Source organism: Prenolepis imparis, unplaced genomic scaffold (assembly GCF_030444845.1).
Source record: "Prenolepis imparis isolate NDT839.2.m4 unplaced genomic scaffold, iyPreImpa1.0 SCAF_12, whole genome shotgun sequence".
Classification (NCBI taxonomy): Eukaryota; Metazoa; Arthropoda; class Insecta; order Hymenoptera; family Formicidae; genus Prenolepis; species Prenolepis imparis.
In genome coordinates this window covers 7,897,702-7,923,365 of record NW_028141170.1, presented here as the reverse complement: position 1 = coordinate 7,923,365, position 25,664 = coordinate 7,897,702, and the positions used below count along the sequence as shown (strand labels likewise).

At 38.9% G+C, this 25,664-nt stretch overlaps 2 protein-coding genes across 5 annotated transcripts in view; one reads left to right on the top strand and one right to left on the bottom strand.

Moving 5' to 3' along the window:
• LOC145944121 (uncharacterized) overlaps positions 1–25,664 on the bottom strand; it is a 399,257-nt gene that overhangs the window by 73,253 nt on the left and 300,340 nt on the right. The window contains exon 10 of one of the 2 annotated variants that reach the window (XM_083052240.1): positions 10,630–10,730. The exons of the other annotated variant lie outside the window; for it this stretch is intronic. The gene's annotated coding sequence lies outside the window, so the exon portion shown is untranslated. Of the gene's footprint in view, positions 1–10,629; positions 10,731–25,664 lie in introns of those variants that run through there. 2 annotated transcript variants of the gene reach the window in all.
• LOC145944111 (uncharacterized) overlaps positions 1–25,664 on the top strand; it is a 332,431-nt gene that overhangs the window by 75,724 nt on the left and 231,043 nt on the right. For all 3 annotated transcript variants that reach the window (XR_014426620.1, XM_083052206.1, XM_083052207.1), the window contains exon 8: positions 8,501–8,642. Coding sequence is in view for 2 of the 3 variants with exons in the window: in XM_083052206.1 (XP_082908332.1) it covers positions 8,501–8,642 (142 nt within the window). In the remaining variant the exon portion in view is untranslated. The remainder of the gene's footprint in view (positions 1–8,500; positions 8,643–25,664) is intronic.

The following is a 25,664-nucleotide window of genomic DNA, read 5'->3' as shown; positions in this document are numbered from 1 at the left end:
TTATCATCCTCCGATAAGCCGCTACATCAGAACACATCGGCATCAAACGCATGAGCTGGAAAAGCAGAGAAGAAGACTTCTCGCGCAAGACTTCTCTCTTAACGTACCTCTTTCGAGAACTCGGTGCCATGATATCGTATGAAGAAGCCCGCTGTGTCCTCGGGGCTGCAAGTAGTTAGGCAAAGATACACGACGAAGCAAGCGCGAATGGTGTCTAGCAACAAGGATAAAAGAGGAATGAGCCGGGCGAAAGAGCACGGATACATTCCTGCCGATTATCGTTATCGTTGATACGCGTCTCGCTACTGGAGGCTAGACTGTCTCAAATGCCTACTCGTAAGCGACGGAATATAGCACTAGGATATTACGGGTAGGTACTCTTGTTCGGCACAGGCATACGCGACTCGTAGAGGAAAAGGAAAAATAAGAAGAAGAAGAAGGAGGCAGCAGCCAGACGACGAGGATCAGAAGAAGAAGAGGAAAAGGAAAGAGTGAAACCCCCAAGGGCTGCTGCCGAGTCGATACTATATCTGATAGTCTATTTATCTTTCGACGTGCTTCGGTTCACCCTTTGCTTAGTGTGTGCGCCGTGCTCTTTACTTGACACCCTTTACCTCGTTCTCGCGTAACCATCTACGGGAACGTAATCGACCGTCGCTGTTGATTCGAGCACGGCAAATTTCCTGTGCGACCTGAGTTTTTCCTGAATTTCCCAAACGGGCTATAACAAGAAGTATACAGCGAGACAAGCATCGAGTTTTCCGCGTTTTCGACGGTATTCTCATCATATATTTAGCGCTGTGACTGCCTGGCTTCTTAACTTTTCATAATTGTTTTCTAAAAATGTTTTCTAATTGTTTTAATTTACATATAGCCGAGTGTATATTCATATATTGAACGAGCAAGTTAGACATAGAAGTGAGCTTACTACTCTTTTGTTTAGAAGTAGCTAATCGAGAATATAATTATATTCGTAATCTGATTCATATTTGAAAGTATAAATATTTCAAATATATTTAAAAGTATAAATGCAATCGTGTACGAAATATCATGCCTATTATAATATTTGTGATTTTAAATCTACGGATACAATTTAGCGTGAATTTCAAAGGTCAGTTAAATCTGAAATAAGATTATCGATTATTTGTCTTGTTTTCATTATTAATAAACAGTTCGAAATTAATTAGAAATAAAAGAATAGTTAATACACCATATATTCAGATCGTCATCGTTCTGGGTTGCATCTCGGTCGTGCGATGAATGCACTATCGATAAGTGGCAATCGATGCCGGAGTAGAATAGGACAGAGAGAAAGATACCCACGTGTTCGAAGACCGGACTTGATTGTATCGCGTTATAGAAGCGTGGTTCGTCCAATGGCAGATCGATATCGCGGGACTTAACGGATTTACGATCCATGTTATCTCTCAAAGGTACCGACGAGCACGCACCCGCGATCGCTAGGATGGGATCGTTTAACGATTTTGTTCCGGAATCTTACCTATACTCAATGCCGTCTATTGTTCGACGTTTAGAAAGTACGCGCCATAAATGATCTCGTTTCGATAATCGCTCTTTCTGGAAAATTTTTAGACATCAAATATTGGCGCGCGAGTAACAGCGACCCTTATTGAGATCGTACCGCGAATCGTTTAAATGTATTTGCATTGAATAGAATACGATAGAGTCTACAGAAACACAGTGATATATAGAAAAGTTGGAAAGAAAATGATTTATTTTATTAGATGTAATGCGCTTTTATGAATATTAATTTATCAAAAAATTTTGAAATGTGGATCCCTAAATTTCATTAGTTTATAACTGTTTTACAAACACATTTATACACACGAATATTCTCTATTATATGTATCTTTTTTTAAAAATTATTATTTTAAATAGATAGAAAGGATGATATATTAAAATGACTTTTAAAACAGGATGCAGTTTAAGTTCGATAACTTCTTAAGCTTCTAGAGATTATGCTGTTGGTTTATCATCTGGAGTGTTATCGCACTTAGATGCGAAGGTACTGAACGGTATCGTCTTGTCGAAGTAGATGTGGAACATCGTTATTTTCTCGGAAAATACATCGTTTTCTTCCTGTCGGTACATCTCGACGAATTCCTTCGTGCAAATGCTAATCGCTGCTAGTTAATATCAAAAATGTCATTGGAATGCGAATGGACTCTCTCATCGCGATTTCGTTATTTATTTATCTTTACTTTTTTCTCGTGTTTTCGAATCTTTTATATATTCAAAACTATTCTTTCGGGATTACGGAGTATCGTTATCGTACATCGATGAATTCTCGATGAATATTGCAACACTTTTCCGCCTCCTGAAAAATATTTTCGTCGTGGAGAAAACTTCGATTTTTTAAATATAAAGTTAACAAATTATTCTATAGTTACATTGGTAAAAATTGCAAACCTGCACAGAACACTAATCCGATTATAAAATAAAATAATTATATTATTATGAAAAAATATAGTATTTTTATAAATAGCATACATATATTATTTGTGACTGAAGCACTTTCGGTAAGATATTCGTAAATAAATAATTAACATGGCCTTCCTTAAATAAAATTTTCACATTACGTATATAAATTTATATGCTTAAAAAAATTGTCAAAAATTTTTTTCAATTATTTGCATCATAAAAGGAAGTAGACAATTCATGTAAAAAATTGCTACAGGTGTCGTTATCCGTAATATCCATATGCCGCGAGTCGCGCATAAACATAGTACATAAAGACAGCGAATCGCCTTGCTGCACATTCCCATATGCAATATCCGCCTGCGTATCCTTTAGATACTCCGATCGAAAGTGCATCTTTGGCTACAAATGCGACCAGCGAATCAGGCATCATAATACGACATGCCGCAGGTTTGCGTGGCTTTGCATAATCAGAATTGTTTACAGCGACAAATATCGATTGTACGTGATGTCAAGAATATTCGTACAATGGTTTTTAGTCGATGCATATCAATAGATTTATTAAAAAAATGTTGCGTTTTATTGAAATTTTGTTGGAATACTTAAAACTTTATAATAAATCTGATCAAAGCACAAGATCAAGAAAAAAAAATATTCAAATTATTTTTAAAAAATTCTATTATGCTCAATATACAAAGTTTTACAATGGATACAAAGTTTTCGATATTCTACAAATTTATGATAGGTAGTTGAAAAGCTGCAGACTACGTCGATGAATACGTCGTTGACTTTTATAACGAAAAAAAACGTTGATAAAAAATTTCAGGACTGTGAAATTAGTTTCTCGAGTCTTCCAAGGATCGTTCATGCATCATTTGCCAATCATACGTTACGATCGATAATATTAGGCGCTTCGCGATAAATGACCGGTTAAGAAAATGCCTAAAGCAGATGGTTTGAGAGAGATCGAGAGGCTCCGACGATCGATTTTACTCTCATTAAATAGCCAGATTTACGTGTCACGCGTCGCGACCAGCGCTTTATTGTTCGTGAAAATGGCAAGAGTGTTATCCAGATGTATGCACATCTTCTCTCTTGTCAGTATCTATTTTATTCCACGTATTATTCTACGCCAAAAAGAATATCGTATGAATAAATGTATCGTGAGAAATAATTGAGAAATAATCGAGATGCGAAACTTCTGATATAATTTTCAAATCGAGTGTGAGATATGTGACAATTCGTGACTCATGGAATGATTTGTGGCAATCATTAATTGCATTGTTTTAATGAAAACATTCGAAGATTTTTTTACGGGACGCAACTGTCTAAGATCTATATAAGTAGGAGACGATATCTATTTGCCGCGTATTAATCTGTTGACTTAATGATAGTGCGAGAATAGATAGCGAGCGAGAGCATTCGTTAGTAAATTATCGAATTTATTATCCGAGCACTCGTAAAGTTCACGTTCTTTCTTATCAATTCTTCTTTTGTCGTGAGTTATGACAAGTTATAATCTGAATGAAATTTTAGCTGTGCTCTCATTAAGATATTTAAAAAACATTTTTTTATCACAAAATAAATATAAGTGACTTTACGGAATATTTTTGCAGATAGTCTCTGTGCAAAAATAATTTATTAAGGATCATCAAAGAGATCATATCTCATTTCTAATTAATTATCGTTAAAGTTTTTTCTATTCATACTGAATGCAACATCGATTTATAATCAATAATTTTTTAGACGATATCTATATGTGTATAGTAATAATAATTGAAAGCAAAACGATAATATGTCTATGTATTGATCGCCTAAAAATTTATATCTTGTTTACATATTTTTATCAAATTAGGACAAGAAAATCGCTTTGAGAGATAAAAAATTCTCCGTCAAAAATTGCTACGAAATATTTACAGTTACATCCTTAAATCTCTCGCACGTGGAAAATATTCGTGATTTTCTCCAAATCGTCTCGGTGAATGTGAAAAGCGTTGTTTTCGGCAAAGCGCAACGCGCCGTACATTTTCGTTTCGCTCGCTCCATTGCTCGCGGCCGCGAGTAAGTTTCTCAAGTCTACCGTGAATTTTCATTCAGCGAGCGGCCGGCGCGGATTTTCGTGAGAACCGTCTCGAGAGGTTTATATAACGGGATACACCTGTGGAAAACAGGGGGAGAACTGGCGGACAACCGCGACGCATTTACGGAGATTTAGAGCGAACGCAGTGGCGCGGTTCGCCTCATCTCGGGGTTCTCCAGCGTCGGATATCGTCCGTTGCTTCTCCTCGGCCGCTTCTCTCTTCGGGTCTCGCCGTGCGAGGAGGTGGGTTCTCTCTGTAAAACTCGCGGAGACGAGCAAAAGGAGTATGTATGCGTAGTCCTGAAGATTATCTTCCACAGTCCGTGGATCTCCTCCGATCTTGCGTCGTCCCCGTCGCTTTCTTTATCCCGTTTCTCCTTCCTTATTCGCTCCTTTGCGCTCGCTTCGCAGATGGCTACTTTTTTTTTCATCCTCCGCGTTATTAACTCCCACACTTATTTCGCTGCGCCTTATACGAGGAGAATAGGAAAGTACCATGTTTCACCTTTGCTTGAACGTCTTGGGTATATTGGCGTTGAATTGATGTGGGAGAATCAAACGAGACAAATGATCGATCGATGATGGTTATATAAAAGGTATATCCTATCTTTAAAAGTTTTCAGTTTCTCACGGATGTTTTAACGTACGAATTAGTTTGAGCGATTTAAAAAAATATTGATTATAATTCGACATGTTGCATAAATAGAAAAAACTTTAATAATAATAATTAATTAGAAATGAAATATATGATCCTTAATAAATTGTTTTGCATAAAGACGATCTGCATATTCTGTAAAACGTTTATTTGTATTTATTTTTTGTGATAAAATAAATACAATAATAATTAAAGAACTATCAAAAACAAACTTCAGTTATTTTTGTCGTTTAAAATAATATTCAACTTTACTTTTATTGCACGCTCGTAAATAAATTGTGAAACTTTATTATTTCGTTCACTTTTCATTTGCAAATTTTGCTTTGTTAGCTTGGGAAAGGGAGAATATTTTTTAATCGAAAAAAAATATTGAACCCGTATTTTTACTTTAATTTGCTCCGTGAAAAGAGAATGTATTATATAATTTGGCAATTATACCTAAGAGGGGTAAATTGCTCGGTTCAAGAATACATATACGTATATATTCGCGTGAAACTCGAGGTGTTCGCGTCTTTAAGGTGCTCGAGGTGCTGATCCGAAGCCGGGACCAATAATTTAGACGGTTTTGGGGGATCCCGGCAATAATTTAACCCTCTAGGGAGGCCTAAACCGGCAGCTGCGCCACGACAGCAGGCACGGGGCGACGGAGTCGCGATAAACTCTCATAATTCACTTATGGGATATCCACAGCGTATCAGCGTCTCAGTTCCTGCTCGCTTCACAATTGCGCGCGCTTAAACGCCAAGGAAGTCTCCATTGAATGCGAATGCGTGTTTCGTAACGTTTGTACGTACATATATATACGATACACATGCGCAAGCACGTGATTATTCATAGGTATGTATTGTGCGAAGTTGTGCTTGGCGAGATTTGAAAGCAGGGGCGGTCTGAGAATCATGTAGGAGGAAAAATAAAAATAATTTTATATAAATGGAATAATACAATTTATATATTATAATAATAATAATTAAAAAAGATAAATATGTGATTTTTCTTAATTGATCTTTTGAATATGAATGATGGATATTGTGACTTTGTGCATATGCAGACACATTCTCGCTTTTTTTTACAAAAGTATATTCTAATATTTTAATTAGAAGATGATGAAGTAATGAAAAAATAAATTGATTTATTACAATTTAATTTATCCTATGAAAGAGATAAAGGAAAAAGAAAGGGAACTTTAGCATACATCTCAAGTACGAATATTCTACTAGGCCTTTTTCAAACCAGCCCTGACAGAAATGAAGACGTGAATTTCGATACAACTTGCCGCGGGATGGGCGGATAATTAATTATATGCAAAACAATGCCGCGTATGGATTGTAAGCGTAAGCTTCAAAGACGTCGCAAAAAAGTTAAAGAATATACGTCTGCATGCGGTAAATAACCCATCTTGGGATTAATGAGATAATTGCGAACGTATACGATGGGGAATTCAGTCACTGTCTGCCTTCGCCAAAGTGCGTCTCGCGTCATTAGAATGCATACTCGGTGAATAATAGCGCCTTGCAATCATAATAGAAGGAAATTCTCTCTCTTGCGATTTCACTTTTCTAATTTTCACAAGGCGATAAAAAGAATTAGAAATTTTGTCTCTTTTTAAAGTTTTGTTAATAGAAAACGTAAGAATGTAAAAAATTAATTTCTACGTATAATTTTTCCCAGTTGCCCGTTTCTTATAAACAATTAAATATAATCTATGAATGCAATCTCGGTCCATAGATATCTCAACAAATAACATTTTATCTGCTTTGTGTAATCCTAAATAGTCGAGAAAATTAATAGTTTGTACACACTTGAATTTTTTTTCGAGCATGCTGGATATCCAAATTGCGTTAATCCAATTATGAAGACAGTTGCAGCTGCATTATCCCTTGTGGCCGGAGATAGGTATCGTAGCCTCTCTTCATTCCAAAACTGTTTCTGCGTCGTGCAACGTGCAATCTGGCGGCCGGTGATGACCGGTGACGGTGGCAATAGTACGGCGCTTGCACAATAGATTCGGTTTGATACATCGCCGTACGGGACCATTAATTTCGTGGCCCCCCCTGCCCCACATGGCCCCCCTGTACACACCCGCCTCGTCCGTTTAGATTGCTATTCTCCGTCAAACGTCATTCGCGTTAATAACTTAGTCCGAATAAATAATAGCAATTAATGCCACATAGTCCAAGAATTTTGCCTGTCATTTACAGATTTCAGTGTTGTCGATTTAAGCGTAATTTGCATTTATTTTGCTCTCGAAAGCGAGAACGATTTTTTCGCCAGCGAGAAATAAAACGAGACGGTTGTTTAACGCCCAAACGTTCTAATTAAAATAAAGGATAAAAAACGTTCCAATTAAAACTATTTGAAAAGATTTTATATTTTATGTTTTATACTTATACAGACTTGACATAAGGATTTACGATAGCTTATGTGAAATACTTTTCACATTTTAAGAAATAAACTTTGCGTTTTTTTTATTGTTGACTGGATTTAATAAATAGATATAATTTGACAGCTACATTTTCACAATTTTTATGATTGAAATTGATTGTGATATTAGATAGAATTGTGTGTGACATTATAAATATTGGGACAAAATCTTATTTTAAATCATTTTTATATACATTATATTTTGAATGAATAGACATTATATTTGTGCATTGTAAATGTGTTGGATCGATAGTGGGAAAGTTCGTACATGCGTTACAACAATGCGAAAAATTTAAGCACGTTCTGACGTACTTTAAGTAAATCGCGACGCTCGTTTCAGTTGTACACGAATGTCCTCGCATGTTCTCTGAGAAGAGACACACGTGATTTGATTTTGGAGTTATTCTACGCATGCTGAGAATTTCATGCGCGTATAAGTGGCCCGACGTCGTTCACCGAAATGTTCTAGCAAACTACACGACAACTACGATTATGTTGATCGTGGTACCACCTATTTTCTAAAGTGGCATTACGTAAGATAGTTGGCACATTGTGGTACATTCAAAAATTAAATTAAACAGTAGATTTTTATATTAAAAAATTATAAGAAAATTTAATACAAAAATATGATTGAGACGGAATGTGCAGTATTTAAAAATCTTTACTGTGCTTCTTAAACATTTATTGATTTTACTGCATTTTTTTAAAGATATATACTTATTGTTAGTCAAGGGTATTTTTCATTCCAACTTTTCTTACTCAAGTGTTAGTAAAGATCTTCCATTATATACCGCAAATGTTCTGATCACCAGCACAATAACGATCACAGCGGCGTTCACTTTCGACAAGATGCTTGACGGATCAGGCTCGATCGATTCTAACTCGTTCACTCGTTTCTGTTTCAGGAACAATGCCAACGTCGTCGTTCCGCCCACCGTGTCGGCTGTGTCGAAGAAGGAGCCGCACGAAAACATCGCCCGGATAGCGAAGCGGTACCTCGACGATAACATGCAGCAGGCGTGGATCAATCCTCGTCTAATATCGATGGTGAGTGAATATAAATGCAATGATTATGCGCACGTGCGTACTTACGATCCGTATCCCCATTATACTCGGCTGCGCGCTGGGGGGTTACGCGCGAGTACTTTCCGAGCCGGCCAGCAAATTAGTTTGCGGCGGACTTCAACATTGGGAAAGTTTCGTGATTAATTTATTGGGCGGGAATGCGCGCACACACTACATTCTCGCCGCTGCACGGAAGTCGAAACGCGGGCGAGTTTCTAACTCGCCCGGACTATTTCTGCGATTTCTGGTTAGGGAGCCCCCGGACTCTGCGCGGCACGATATATAGCGCTAGAAGATCTCTCTCGGAGTATCAACGACAGTGTCGGGATTTTCACAGCGTTATTCCTCGACGGAGGAAAATGTCTTTACGATATCGCGCGCGTACAACTCATCGTTTAGGTCTGGAATATGGCTGCGGAAAACTGGCGACAAGCTTTTACGACATTGTCAAACAAGAGATTCCGTGTCAAACGATCTTTCGATTTTTGCAAATAATGATCGATTTGACGATTACAATCAAAATTTTAAATAAACGAATGTACAAAGATTTAGTCTGATTTATTGGGTGACTAGTCACGATCGGAGAACGATTATATTAGAATATCTTACGAGTGTCTCAGACTCTCCAGTTAGCTTGGAATAAGACGAGGTCGTTTTGTTAGCGAACGTATGTTCAACATGCCTTACGACAGCAATGATGGGCGTGTTAGATTTCGAGTATTTATTTTTCATAAACGAGAATGTCTCGATTAACAATCTGGAGTCTGTTACGGTTTTCGATGCATAAATATTGGACGGATCTTATGCTCCATTACGATGAACAAGTAGTTGGGTCGTTGTTACTGACGTTTCGAATATTGCAGAAATAAATCACACGAGAGCGCAACACCCGGTCGAGTGTCTCATTAGAGTCGCAAGCGAACCACTCAAACGTTTCGCGTGGTTTTGATTCTAAAGCTGGCTCTTGCACGCGACCCAGATACGTTTTTTCGCGAAACGTAAACTTTACAATGGCGAATGAATGTCTAAGTGACTGTAAATCGGGCGGTCTAATTATCATTAAGGCTCTTTTTCTTTTATTATGTTACTTTTTAATAATATCATGAGAAGCGAATGATGAAAGGATCGTGTATCATTCAAATTTTTCCATTACTTGATATTTTCCACTTTTTTTGCTTTTTCATGAAATTTGTATACATTTTACATTTTGCACAGTACTTATATGTGCAATATAAATTAAGAGATGTAGAAGTATAAAAATACACGTGTGTATGTGACACCAATAATTCATACTTCCATACAAGAAATTCATACAATTTAAAAGCAAAAAGGTAAAAAGACTAAAAAAAAAATGATCAAAAGCATGTTTATTGAAATATTTCTTTTCTATTGATAAATGCTTATTGCATTGGAAACTAATTAATGTGTATTTTATTGGAAATTAATTAACGTTTGTTTAATCACGTATGAAAATGTATTACATATCATCGTACAAAGTAATTTATTAATTTTTTTTCATAATTCTGACAATGAAAAGAGAGGTCCAGCGTCATTATGATCTTTTTAGCTTCGTACATCTCTGCACTTCCGCGCTGTAAATTCGGGGTAGGAGGGAAGGGGGAGAGTTATGCCGGCACCCCATACACGGTGATCAGTTATGTTGTCGGCGGCTCGACGTGGCGGTCATAGGACTACGCTTCGGACAGGTAGAACCGGCGGATAGGTCATTAAGCGAGCCAATAACAAACTCGTGATCCGCATAACCCTTCGGTACGTTCGCGGGTGCTATTAGCCCGTGCAAGGCGGCAATCATTGCCGGCAGGTAGGACTCGTTTTGTAACGCGCCGAGGTAGGTCCCGGTCGCGAACTCATTATTTCCACTCCTTCCCTCCAGCCCCCCTTTCCCTTTGCCCCTGTACTTCCCTTTCGCGAATCTCCTCGTCGGTGCTTCTTCGCGGCGCCTTCCCCGGTCTCTTTTTGCCACGTAGTAGCAACCTTATGTAATGTCTCAGTTGCGTGTCTCCCCGCGTTGCAGCTTGTTGCGTTGATGACTCGGCTCTCTGTGCACACCTGTATGCAATAGCACGCGATGAGCCTTTGGAAAAGCATGAGGCGCAGCAATGCGCATTATCACGGCGTAACGAATCAGGAATCTTGCAAGTCAGCTCTCAAATGCAAACATTGAACTCTGATTTTAAAGATCTATCTATATGGAACATGATCTGTAGAAAAAATATTAATTTTATTGCAAATTTCAGAGAAACGTAGCAGATCTTTAGCTAAATCAAGTTTTTTAAATTTTTTCTACATTTCTTTAATTATTACTATATTTAATTAACACTATATTTCTACTTTTAATTAATACTATATTTCTTAAATAAATACTAAATGTATTTTTAGAGTTATATCAAATGTATGAGGGCACTTGAAGAAGTAATATCTTTTAAGACGATTAATGATTTCTGACTGATATGAAAATGTACATAAAGCAGACGTATCATGTACTTACGATGCTGAACATGATCGAGTGCTTCACGCGGCGTTTCCAATCAACGATAATAGAAAGATCTAAAATTAAGCACCGCGACGGAAAATCCTCCCGACTGTTTCTTCCTCGCATACTTGTTCCCCGGCTTCGATATCGATATTAGCGCGTGTATTCATCGGGATTGCCAAGATTTACGATCGTTCCGTATTACTTATGCCCGGCGGCTTTATTAGCATGATTGGTCGCTCCGAGGATAGATCGTTGAGCGTGCAACCGGATCTCGTTCTCCGGTTCGGAGGAGCTCGATATCTCGATCTTGTTGTCGGTACGATGGCTCGCACCGAGCTTGAAAAGAAGTCATTCGTTCGACGCCACGTAGTTACCGGCGCTTCGTCTCTCAGGAGCCAACGACACTATTTGTAATTTGTTTTAGGAAGGTCGCCTCGTTACGGTCGGCTCTAAATCCTTACGATCTCGCTGCCCACGGCGACGGGGGACCCGCCCTTTCGCTAAGTACCGAGCCTTCGAGCGTAATCCAAACCTCGGCCTTAATGAATTTTCTGATTTAATAAGAGAGCGCGTGTGTGAATGTGCACAGCCGACAACGAACACCTTGGAATGTTACTGGCGATCGAAGAGAAGTCGCCCAAAATTTGCATACGCGCAAGGCGTGCGTTTATCAGCTCGCAATCACTTTGGCTCCGCTATAAGTGTCCAAATTTTTAGCGCGCGATGCAATTTATATTTATTAATTTAAAACGAAATAGCGCCAACTTAATTTTTACATACGGATTACACAAACATATCGATTTTGTCGTTATCAAGAGCGTGAATGTCTGAGCACTGTCTTGTTTTTCAAACGATTTTATTTTAAACACTTTTACATCATTTTGCGATTGATAATGAAAATTAATTAAGGAACCGCTTGAGCACGCGCCTCATTTCTCGACTCGTCAGCCGTTTAATAATCTTGAAAATTTCGACGATCAGAGAGCTGTCTGCGCGTATTCGCGCGTACAGATGTGTCTATACATGCGCATAGTACATACAGGGTAGCTGCTTGGCATCTCACCCGATGATTCTCCCGAGTGCCCTGCACTCGCCGTCTTTAATAACAATAATAATAAGAAGGGACGGAGGGCCGTTTTAATCAGAGGGTTTGCCCGCCTGACGTGATTAACTTGAAGGGCCGAGGAAGAGGATGAGGAAAAGGGCGGATACCACTGTCATTTCAGGTGTTTATCATATCAGCGAACTGAGGGGTTGCGCTCCGTCATCCTGACTAGAGAATAGGGTGAAATCTTGGATTTCTCGTATACCTTCGTTCGTTGTTTCTTCCTGTACATTTTCCTGACGGCGGCATCTTTCCTTGTTTCTCATCCCCGTTCCATTATTAACCATTCGAGCGTAGAAATGTCCTTTTATTTTATCGTAGTCATATTCCGTATGAGAATGCTGTGAGCGTTATGCAATATTAATTTGTCGCCAGCTTTGTCAAGATATAAATAAGAATAATAAAAGAAGAAAGATAGTGAGAGTGAATAATGCCTCTGATAAAATAAAAGACGACGGTCTAAGAATATTTTACATTTAATTGCAGTTGAGATAATTTTTCACGTTTAAATTTTCGCTGTTATTTCGTTAGTGGAAAAATTGCTTATCAGAAAAATAAAGCAGTTCCGTAATGCAAAATGTCACGCGTATTTTCCGAAGCTAAGTACTTTCGTTCTGCGGTAAATATCGGTTTTCAAGGAGGATATAGTCTTTCCACAGGAAGTAGGAGGGACGGAAAATACGTGACCGTGCCCAACTGACAACGTCACTCTTCCTTTTGGCGCTGATGCGGAATTTCGCAGAAGAAGCTCTCTTATTTCCCTCTCCAGTTTCCTTTCTCTCGCTGATCTTACGCTTCACGCTTTACTCTGAAACTCTAATTAACAAGGCTTCCCTGTGGCTCTTTAAAAAAGCGCGCTCTGACAAGCAACGGAACGGTATCAAATATTATAAAATTCCTCGATCGCGCCGAGCCGACTCAGATTTGCAATAAATTTTCTAACGAAAAATATGATGCTATCTCTTTATTTATGTCACCAGAAGAAAAACTATAAAAATTATATAAATTGAATGAAAAATCTGCTTTGTTTTTAGCTGTAATTTATTCCATTTTTTGCGTATAAAAAACTTGTTTTAAATTTAAAATAAAAATAAAATTTGACAATATAGAAGACAGTTAAGTTGACAGTTAAGTTGTTATTTAATTGAGATTAGAAACATTATTTTTAACTATTTTGGACTGTAAGAAATTGATGATAAGAAGAAAAAGATGTTAGTGATCGAAATTATGTGGCCGCAGATACTTTCTGCATTAAAAATATACAATTACGTTTTCTCACCCGGTTTTAACATCAAGTAACCGGTTAACCTTGACGAAGCGGAAGGAAACTGGTTGCTTCCGAGTCGGAATCTTTCGTCGTCTCCGGGGGATTATTTCGCGACGAGACCACTCGAGTGATATCGAGAGTGTCAGTACTTTCGTTGTCACGGGATTACTCGTCAAAGAATTTTTCACCCGGTCTCCGTGGCTCCGATCGCGATATCGATGGCATTTTTGTAAAAGTCATGAGACGGCTATGCCTGTGTTTTATTCCCGGATCAACGGTGTCGCAAAGCAGGATGCGAATGTATCGGGCGCTTTATTCGTGCCCCAGGAGAATTTATAGACGCCGTTATATATCGCGGTAGCTTGGTCGTCCGCGAACAAAATTATTTTCTCGATAACTCTGAAATGGAGAGCTGATTTCACTTTTCGAGGAAAATGTAGAAAGGAAGATAGGAATATACATATATGAGATGGGATAGAGAGAGAAATTTAAAACACAATAAAGTATGATTTTGTTTCAGCCTGGTTAAAAGCTTATATAATGGCAGTATCTCTCATATTTTTATTTTACACTTTAATAAATCAGTGATCCTTAAAATTATTTGAAATTTATTTCTCGCGAGGTTAAGGCAGAGAGCAATACCACTTGGTAGGTCAAAGTTTATTGAAGACGTTAAAGCGTGGCGTTTGGAAACAGTGGAGATAAGCGCGACGGCAGATAGGAGGTTGCTTTAATATTCGGCTTTGTTCGCTTCATTAGCGCGGCACAAAAGTGGCTTAAAATAATTGAGTCTACCCCGAGCATAATAGCCATTCTGATATCCCATTGTTGAGGCCGGGCCTCGGACTCGTGATTTGCAGCATTATCAATGGATGCTTATTTCCTCATTGTGCCCGCGCGCCCATTGTTTTTGTTTAATTTTTCAACCCCCATCTATATATACTTTCGGTCCCCTTTTCCAACGTTGTTGTTGCTATGTTCGTTCGCGCATCCGGCTACGGTAACGCTGTAACGAAAAATTGATTTATCGTCCGGATAACCACACGCGTCTTAAAGTTTTTGTACGGGCGAGTATTTTTGCCGCTTTGCCGGCGAGGAATGATTTATCATCGGAAATTTCTTTATCATTCTTCTTGCCGATCTAGCCGGTACAACGTCTTTAATTTTCAACCGTGGACCGAGGGAGCGGATTTGTAAAAAGCCGATGGTAACGGGACGATTATATGCGACTCTCTCCTGGGATATTTCTTTGATCGCGACTTCGGAATCGATTTTTCTTCAACGAAAACTTAACTGGACGCTTCAAACTTTTTTATCGCATCTATTATAATATCTATTATTTTTTATCATATCTATTTTTCACATTGAATATCTTGATAGCTTTGTCTCTCTGATCGAATTTGTAGAATTAAAATTAAAACTTTGTCAAACTAAAATTTTCTTAAGCTTTAATTAATAGTTAATTAAACCTTAGCAGATTTTATTTCTTACGTCTCTCGTGCTACATGAGCTGCATCACAAATAACTAAGTCTAATGCGATGTAAAATTAGCACTGGAATCTTTGCGGTTCTTTTTCTATTTCCTATGCTCCGCTTTCTGTTCCGTCAGAAAGACGCAATGATATGCATTCTTATGCTTAAACTGTGCAAGTCGCGCGCGCGCGTCGAGTTCACCGTCCCCGGCGTAATGCTCTGTCTGTGTTTAATTGAATTTTTAACGCGAACGTTTCATTTCGTCGGCGAATGAAATGAAGACAAAGGTCGCGCTTTTTTAATTATCACATTTTACGAAACGAGATAGACCCACCCGGAGGCATATCACTGGCGTTTCTTGCCCGCAGGAGTGTCTCAAGGACCTGCTGCCAGATAGTGGAAAACAAACCGGCCGAAATAGCGCATTCATGAATTCGTACTCGTAACGAAAGGCAAAAACGGTAGTGTTTTTTCTTCCCAAAAGACTATGAAGAGTGACGTTATTAAATGAGATTTATTTCTTTCCTTATTGAAATAGTTATAAAAATGTGGTATAAGAATAAAAAAGAATTTATATTGAAAATTAACAGATACGATAGAATTTTATTTCATTATATATATATCAGTATTATACACGTGTCATTAAGAAGATAAAAGAATTATCTTATCCATAAATTGAAGAATAACCAAAGATCTTAGGCGTTATCCTCATTATTAAAATAGTAGCAAAAAGTCAAGATCATTATTTTTCTCCACTATAAAATGTGAATTATTTTTCAAAAGAATTTTTATCTCTTAATTTTACTGATATATATTTTTCAAAAACTTTGTTTCTCGCGTGTATCGTGCAACTCGCGACCAACATCTTTCGTTGGCTTTTCCGGTAATCTCTGGACGACGAAATCACTAACTTTATGGTAAATTGGCTAAATTCTTATTCTCTTTTTTTCGGTCCTCTTCCGCTTCCTCATTCCTCTTAGCTTATTTTTTCCCGCCTATTATCCTCGTGCGCTCTTCTTTTAGCCTCTCATTTATTGTACAATTTACAACTTTCGCGCGAAATATTATAGTCTGTTTTCATATCCTCTATATATTTCTATAAGTATAGACGTCTCTTTTTTTCATCGTTACGCCGATAATCAAATCATCGAGATTATATTAGTTTCACTCTCCGCCAAGATGTATCGAAAAACATATAGGGGTTGCTTGCGATAACCAGAAGCAGCGACAAGTAATCAATAGAACTTTAGATTGATCTTGTACAATTAGCGTCTAAGAGCGTACGCTCTGAAATTCGCGTTGACGTTGTTTTCGTAGCTGTACGCCGCAGAGCTGCGGCCCGTTGACAGCTTCTGGATTTTGGAGTAATTAATAACGAGAAGTCGTGCGCACACGACTAGGGTGTAAACTTACTCCCTCACGGCTCTTCAATCCCTTTTCGTGAAGGACGGCAATGTAAATGAAACATGGAAGCGAGACATTTTCTTATGACTCCGTGCACAGTATATATATCGTTTTAATAAGTAATAAATTTAATATTTATTCGAGAGAGAAAGAAAGAGAGAGAGAGAGAGAAGGAGAAAGAACATATATAGGTTTAATCTTTTCTTTGCGTTTTAGAACATTATTATACATATTATAATAATCCATACTGCTCGCAATTTAGAAATGTAATGAGAAAAGCAAATAATTTAAACATTTTCATATTTTTAAATATATTTAAACATTATATTGTTAAAAATTTTTTACATCATTTTATCATAAAAAAAATAATTTCTACAATTAATATTTTACTGTCATAAATTGTCTGGATGATGAAACAATTCTGATAATCAAAACGATTGCTAAGAAAATCGAATTTGGACTCGGCGTTTGCGGCAATGATCGATTTGTAAAAGAACGCGGCAGGAGTGCACGGGGTTACAAGGTGGTGACATGATTAATATAATCCACGGTCCCGAGGCGGGCTCTAATTCGTTCAACGACCGATTGACTCCCGACACGCTTGCCATAATCCCGACGCCGCTATCGGCGACCCCTCGAGAAATCGTCGGTGGAGAAACTCTCGGTCCCCCTTTCGCACTCCGACGAATCGCATCGGAAAATCAATCGGAATGATTCCGCACTCGCTCCGCTCGCGGAAATATGCGGCCATGTTGCTATTATTCATCGGCGTTAGAGATGCAACACCAGCATAATGCTGCGGATAACACTGTGGAGAATATATGGTTATATTGCTCGACGAGGGGGAGGAGGAGGAAAGACAGCGCGTGCACGCTCGAGTAGCAAGTTTGCGCGTGAAGGTATAAGGAGTAATATCGTGGAACGAGGGATACGGTCCGCAAATCCCCCATGATCCTCTCCTCAATGCGCAGCGCAGCATCTTATGATACCAAACTCCGATCCTCTAGTGATCTCGGTTTAATATTTATAAACCGGATATATCGCGCGGCGCATACCTGCGCGCGTCTCACGTATATATATTATATATACGCCAGAACGAATGGTGTATTTGCCGCCAGAGATTGACTCGATCCGCCCTACGTTTTTCTAACGACGTCGTTGAGACCCTTAGCCGGCGCGAGAAGATTTACAGGTTGTCGATATCGTTCCTCTGCCTTGTTTTTCACGGGATTTTTTTTCTAAATTTATTATTTCGTAGTTTCGTAATTTTTATAATCGTTGGAAATTGCGTTTTATACTTATTGCTTATTGATATTAATTTTCAAACTATAGCCTTTGTAAAATAGATAGCGCACGTTGTTCGAACCACATAAACTGACGGAAGTCGCGATTCGGCTATGAAATTAATGTCGTATACATTTGCGAATGGGAAAACGGAGGTGCTTGCTTCGCACGACGCCAATCTTTATGGTGGCTTCCAATCTTCAGGAAACGAATTCCCGATCTTGCTCTCGCGTACGATTTCGTGCGATGCCAACGACATCGGTCGCACCCCCAGAAAGATTCGGGTCATTTGGTAAAGTGCTACTTTGTGTCACATAAAAAAAGTGTCGACGTCCCTCACCGTCAGGCAGTTACTTCCCAGTCAGCGTTTTCAAATGGCCAAAACCTTCGCGTCCTCCCCCTGCGATTTCGACGGTGGAGAAGAAGGGCGGAGAAGAATGGCTCGGAATAGTATGGCGTGTTCTTGATTTTGAAATCTGCGCGATGCTCTTACTCCGGGGATACACGTGTCAAGGGAACGAATTTTACCTATAATCAATTCTGTTAAATAGATGCTACTTAATTTAAAGTTTACTTTACACAAGCATAGCACATTGGACAATTATAATGAAACATTAGCGTCGATGAAAGATTGTACTTTTTATGACAATGAAATCTTCCGTTCCCTTCGGATACTTTCATTGGCAAAATCACTCGAAACTCGATTGGCATTATAATCGCGAAACAAATTACGCGATACAGGTCCCAGCCATCAGTTTCGCAAACTTCCGCGGAAACTTTTCTTGTCGCAAAATCGTAACAACGAAAAAAAAAAAGATGGAGGAAGATGAAGAGAAAGAGATGAGAAAGAGATTCAGAAAAAAACCGCGTGGCAACTTAATCGCTTCGGAAATGCATAGTGCGTTGTCGGGGCAATAAGTTATCCGTGACAAGAGAAAAGATTGAGCAGGGGATTTCTGCGGGGGTGAATCGAGAACAAGAGTGGGGGAGGAAAGTACGACGTGGAGCGCCGTTAATTTATGGACTTATTTTTCCCGGCATGCGGCCGCAATTAATCCTGCCCTTTAATTGCTTCGTAACGTGGCTCGCGGAAAGATCTTTTTCGAATTGATTAATCGGATTCGGTCGCAGTTGTCGTCAGGCAGTCTTGCCGAAAGATGATTCCGCGTTGTGTAAGAAACATCCGGTAGTAGATTAAGATGCAGAGATTCCTACATAGTCTCTAATCAAAAAATCTCTTTGTTCTGTTTTCTAAAAATCTTATTATTTCTGTGCATTAATAATATTGAATATTCCGCAATATTTATTTGAAATTGAATATTTTAAATAAGGACTGCAAGATGAATTACAAATTTGTCCATATTTTTGCAATACTCGGAGCCAATATCAATGTGCACTGCAAGCTATTATATAAAATATGTAAAAACTTATTAATTAAATGGCCTGCTTATATAAGTTTTGGTATAATTTGACAGTTAAAATAAAAAATATAATAATCATACAATTATTAAATAATTAAAAATTATTTTAAAGAAAGAAAAGAAATAATAGATACAAATTTTAAAGACGATATATGACAAATTTTACAAATATTAAAAAAGTATACCCTTCGTATTTTTTCAGATATAATTAAATATTATATTTATAGAAAAAGAATCTATGAAAAAAGGAATTTTTTATTTAGTGACGCTACTAAAGAAAAATAGAAAATAATGCGTATTTAACGAAGATTATCGTTGAATGCGACTTGCTTGAAAAGTGCAAGGGTTGCTCTAACAAATATACACATGCATATACGCGATGCGTTGAAATTCTGTAATTACATGCGTATAGCCACCCGATAACGATATCCTCATAACAAATTCTCCTGCGGTAGTGTAGTGGCCGGTATAGAGAGTTTCCAGTTAGCGCCAAGAAACCTCGCCACCTAGATCGCTCGTCTATCCGCCTCCTATCAACGTGCGAACTCGCCCGTATTAATGAAGTCTCTCGGGTCGAAAGCGAGCGTATCGAGTTGCAATCTCATCCGGCCGCGCATCGACTTCTTTTTCGACCGACCGTCTGACGAGAAACAAAGCGGCCGTAAATCCTCCCTCGCCTTCCACCTCTGAAACTACTCTTACTTCCGGAACGGCGGCGGGAGTGTTTTGGGCGGTTGCCCGCCACTTGCCGGGAATATATCCGAGATTCGCGTATCTTTCCGCCCCACTAATTTCAGGGTCGGAGAGAAATGACCGTGAAACAGCGAACGATACAGAGAGGAGCGCGGAGATCGTTAAGTGTATTAGGAAACTGTTACTTCTGCGACAAACCACGTTTTGCGATCCCTTGCATCGTGTAGCGGCTTCAATAAAAAGGATAAAAACGGAAATAGAATATTTGCAAGTGTTTTCGATAACAGGATATAAATCTATAAAAGAGTACACAGTATTTAAATCTCAAAAATAAAGAAAATTATTACAAATTATCCTATATAAATTTTGGCATAATTTGACAGTAAAAAAATGATCAACACTTATTTAAAGAAAATAAAATAATAGATAAACATTTTAAAAAGGATATAGGAAAAGTTTTACAAATATTTAAAACATATATTTATCCTCCATATTTTTTCAAATATAAGTAAATATTATATTTATGGAAAAAAGATGTATGAAAGAAGGAAATTTTTATTTAGTGTGACGCCACTAAAGAAAAATACAAAATAATATACAAAATTGAGAGGGACATGTCGAAATTATTTTCACTTGTTTTATTAAACGGTGGAACTGCAACAGACGCGCCAGTACATTTCTTTCAGGGCTGATGTTCCTGCCGCAGCCTCACGAACTGCAAGAACTCTCATTTTATCGTGAGGTAAACTCCTCCTTCTTATAAATCATACTTCTATTCGGTTGGTTAACCCGGGTTGCCTGCCGTATCCGACGTCGATTCTCCCTCCGCATCCCCTGCGGCTATGTTTATGTGCCATTTGCTGGGAAAGTGAAATAATCGTTGTCGTCGTACTTTCGTTGTCGGCGCTTGCCATTTTCCTTCCCCTTAGCCATGGCTGAACCAATCTTCTATTTTTCCGTAAGCCATTTCGTCCATTTCTTGATTCGCCATGAAAGTTTCCATCCTTACCAAAGTAATCAGATGAAAGAAAATAATTGTTTTCTCTTTCCATATATTATCGTTTTAATATTCTACCATTTAACCATTTTTTTTAATCGAGGAAATTACGATATAAAATATATTTTTTACGTAATTATTCAAAACGTTTAATAACATTAAAAAGTCCGTATTATCAGTAAATTAATTTTATAATTATTAAATGATATAGAAATTATTTAAATATAATAACGAAAATTGTCAATTTCATAAAGATATGTGTATTTTCGTAATTATCTATTACAGATAAATCTATAATCGTATTGGAAATGGAGAAAATTTATAAATGATCACAAACGAATTTGCGGTTTTAAACGTACAATTCTTCACGTCGTTTTCTCGCGATATGAAATGATATTCAACGATTATTCTGTTATATATTTTACGGTCCATTGTATGCGGAATTTTCGGTTCCACGCGCGCGCCTGCCAAAGTGTCGGGCGCGTTATTAGCGAGTAATATGCGCGATAAATGATTTTAAATGAGTTAATATTCGCAGTTTCGATATTAAACCTCCGCGTGTGGCGTATCGGAATTCGTTATAGGTCCGGAGAATGTGCACGGGTATCGACAAAACTTCCTCGCCACTCTCGAAACGGCCGTGGGGCGCGAGAGTCCTCGGACACGATATATTGTGGTCGGATCGACGTGTGCTCGTTGGATTTCCATGTTCAGGAATTCCGCCGGAATTCGCAGTCTGTCTCATTTGCGACGATTTCAACCCACTATGCCACTTTTTTTTTTTTTTTCACGTGCCGCTGCGGTTTTCTCTGTAAAGGCTTGACATTCTTTCCTTCGAGATTCGGTCGTTTCTACACGCCGCCGGTACCGTTGCTCAAATTTTTAATATAGTGAACAGTGAAAATAAAGTTACGAAACTCTGTTCATATCGAGATATATTTTCGAAACTTTGACAGCGATAAATTTTTAAACTTTTAATTTAATATTTTAAAAATGCGATAAAATATTTATACGAGTAAATAAACTTATGTACGGTAAAATTAATATATGACGCTATAATATATGACACTATAGTTTGGTACACGATTATATATGGTTATATCTTGATAACTAATGTGGGAATGTGGAGATGATATATGCATGTGCAATAATTCAGAAATATCGAAGCGTTCAAAAGATCCTTTGGCAACCTCTTTGCGTTATTTCCACTTTAATAGCGTCGGGTCGTGGATGTGTATAAATTTCAGAGCGTGCAGCATTTAAGAACGTACACTTGTGGTTCCCACGCTATCGGCATGTAACTGTATGCACACGCTTGCGATTCATGGCGTGTTATTGCATATGTCTCGTGAGAACATCTTTCATATATGCTCATTTCGTGATGAAAACAGTCATCCTATTAATTCACTTTATGAATAAGCTTTTATCGGTCAATATTTTTAGCGATCGAGCTATCAGAACTTTATCTTGAATTTTAAAGATTTTCTGAAAAATAATTTTGAGAAATAATAACAAGAAGATCAACCTGTTTTTTTACTGAATTAATTTTGCTTTATAAAAAATTTATTTTATTCACAAAAATGATTAACATAAGATTCTACATTTTGCTTTAATTATTTTTCTATTCTACATCGATATGTAATTTTTAAAGAAACTTTTTTTGCTGCTACATTATATTTCAAAGACGTAGTTAATTATTTTAGTTACATTTAATTAAATATATTTCATGCATATATCATAAATTAAATATATTTTTAACATTAGCGGCTTGAAAGTTGCAATGGCAAAATATGACTTTGATATAAAAAAAAAAGTATACTCGAGACATCCCGTCAAACATTTTTTAATTGTAATAACACCATTGGGCAACACGGTGTCGAGTCGGAGAGAAATTCCGATGCATGTCATTGGGGGGTAGCCGCTCTCTACCGCTCCATCCTCTCCCGACCGCCAAGTTGACGGCTGATTGAAAAGTTAGTGCGCCCCCAATCGAGAAGATGAGTCCCCGGAATCAAATCACGGCTTCGACGAGGGTGGATGCACGAGCGGGTTGGTAGTTCCCTGTGCCATCGTGTCGAGATACGAGAGAAGGAAAAGGCCGTGTGGAGATCGTCATGGCGTTTGTCTCCCAGGCCATTAAACGGTATTGGAGCTCGCTTCCGCCAGGAAGATCAAATCTCCAGCGACTCGTTAGAAATGAGAACGGCGTCATTCTCGTGCATCCAGCGCTCGTCATTTCGTTTGCTCGTTCGTGGAACATCGAGCTTCCGCGATTTTTTGCTACAGATTTGATCGGAATCTGCAAACGAGACTATATCGGCGTAATAAATGTGTGAAAAAAAAAAATGGGAAACATGTTTGGCGGCACATTTCTGAAGGATCTCAAAAATTGCTCGACTCTGAACTGACACGAAAAAAGAAAATCTTATGGGAAGCGCATGTGGAATCGTTTTAGCCCCACGGCACGTCGGAGGGTATAACCGCGACTCTTATAGCCGCGTTTGATCCCTCGCACGCGCGTCGGTCACGACTCGATCACGTACGGTCACGAGAAGCCACGGGCGGCCACGCGCCGCGGTCAGACCGGGGAGAAAGCCGGAGAAGCCGCGTGTCAGGCTGCAATTTGTCCGAAATGCTTTGGAATCGCGAGAAAGGGACCACCCGGATCGATCGCATTAACGACATTTTTACGTGATACGTCGCCGCGACACGCACGCGAACGTCTCCCCCTTCCGTAAGAGAAGGAGCGCGCTCGTTTACTCGTGTGGGCCGAGAAAAAGTCGAAGGAGAGGGGCCGCATTTAGTTAATCAGATTAGCGCGGGTAATTAGAGCGGATCCCCAGAAATTCTGTCCGTGAACCCCCCCCCCCTCCCTCCCCCACCACTCGCTGTGGGGTAATTAGCGATAGCAGTTCGTTAATTACGCGCGTTAACGAGAGGGCCGTTCATCGGCGCGCTGCATCGACGCGGTCGGCGGCTTGTTTTCTGATGGATCCGCGAATCGCGTGGTCGCGATTTCACCCGCGCCTCGCGTAATTAATTGTCGCGAACGCATAAAAACTCCCGCGCGCGCTCACCGCCGTTACTTCCGCTCGAGAGAAACGCAGCGGGGGACTCGTCCGCAGGAGATATTCCCCCCTTCCGCCTCCTCCGTCAAACAGGCGATAATAAACAAAGGGAAATTGTTTTTCCCCCTTTGACCGGCGTAGTCTCTCGTTTTGCTTTATTGTGTCTTCCTGATCGTCGTAGAGAGGAAGCATCATTTTTCTTTGTGCGTCGAGAAATTAATTACTTTGTCTAATTATCGTGAGTCACAAATAATGGTGTCGCAAACGGGGGTCTCGATAAAAAGGCTTTTTATCGGCAACGTTGTCAGCATCGATGAGGATCTTTGATATATGCTAGCGCGATGAAAGCATTTCCAACATTTATATTTATTATCATTATCATTCTTTCATTGCGATTATTAATATTAACATTTCACGGAGCACTGACGTTTTCATTGCACATTAAAAAAAATAAAACGTAAATAACTCTTATTCGCGTTTTTCTTTTTAATTATATGACATCATAATTCTCTCTATGGTGCTTCAGAGCTTAAAACATTTATGCAAGTCGCGTGCCATGACACGAAGAAGGAAAAGGCGAACTACTTCGTTAGGAAGGTTGTTCGCACATATACAGCATGGCATCTGACGTCCATTATGCGCCACTCGCGCGCATTAGACGAGCATAATATGCGCAGAAAGGCTCTCCTTTTATGTAAATCTGTCTCCCTTGAGCGCCCTCCGTGAAAAAACAAGAAAAAAAAAAAAAAAATAGTCGTCTCGGAAAAGTGAAAAGACGTCTAGTCTACCTCCTGTCCCGAGCACTCCTTGGATAACCGAAAATAAAGGAGTCCACTATTACGGGAAGGCTCAAGTTTCGAAACGTTGCGTGCAGTATAAGATGCGAGTTACTTTCTCGTCTGGATTTTTGCTTAGTCGGTAGTTTGAGATTGCGACGTCGACGCGAGAGAAAAAAAACTATGCTTTATGGGAGCCATAAATTTTTTCCCGTAAAAGCCCTAATCAAGGTATCTTCACGACAGAAATCGGTATCTTTCGCGTATACAGAAAGTGCATTAAGTTATTTGCTGGTAGAACGATATAAATGTAAAAATTGGAAACATTTTTATATTGGGACAATATTTAGAAAATTACTGTCATCAGGGAGACTTTGTTGTTTTAAAAATATTTTTTTCTCATTTTCAAACGTTCGCAGAAAAGATAGCAATAGCAAATGCATTCCTTATCAAGCATTATCGTCTTCCAACATTTGCTGGGTCGCAGATCGATTGAGTCTGCATGCACATCGGTCAAGTCCTGCCGTGCGCAAGGCGTGCTTTAATTAAGATTTATAAGCAGTTTCGATACAATGCGACGTCTACCCTCGACGTACCAGAGACTGATCGGAAACAATTCTCTCCGGTCCTGGGGTACGTGGGACGTAAACCATTCCGACGCTTAACGCGTCCGGAGAAATCGCTCTTATCGCAATAGAGAGCCATGAACCGGGATCTGGATGGATACGGTGCGAACGAAGAAGCGTTCCGCATAAATCCACAGTGCACTTTAATCAATGCTAACAATCCGTTTATGACATGGAGGGTCGAGCGCCAAACCGAAGGGCGACGATGACCTTTTCCGGATTTGCGAGGGTCAGTTTTCCTCGTGCTCGCACACGAAATTGCGTTATCGAAGCGAAACTCACTTTGTCGGAACGATACTGGGCTATCCTGCCTCTTGTCTCGAAAGAAATCAAGTTTTACCTTCGTTAATGTTGATTCAAGGAGAATTAATGAACGATTGTATAACTCACTTT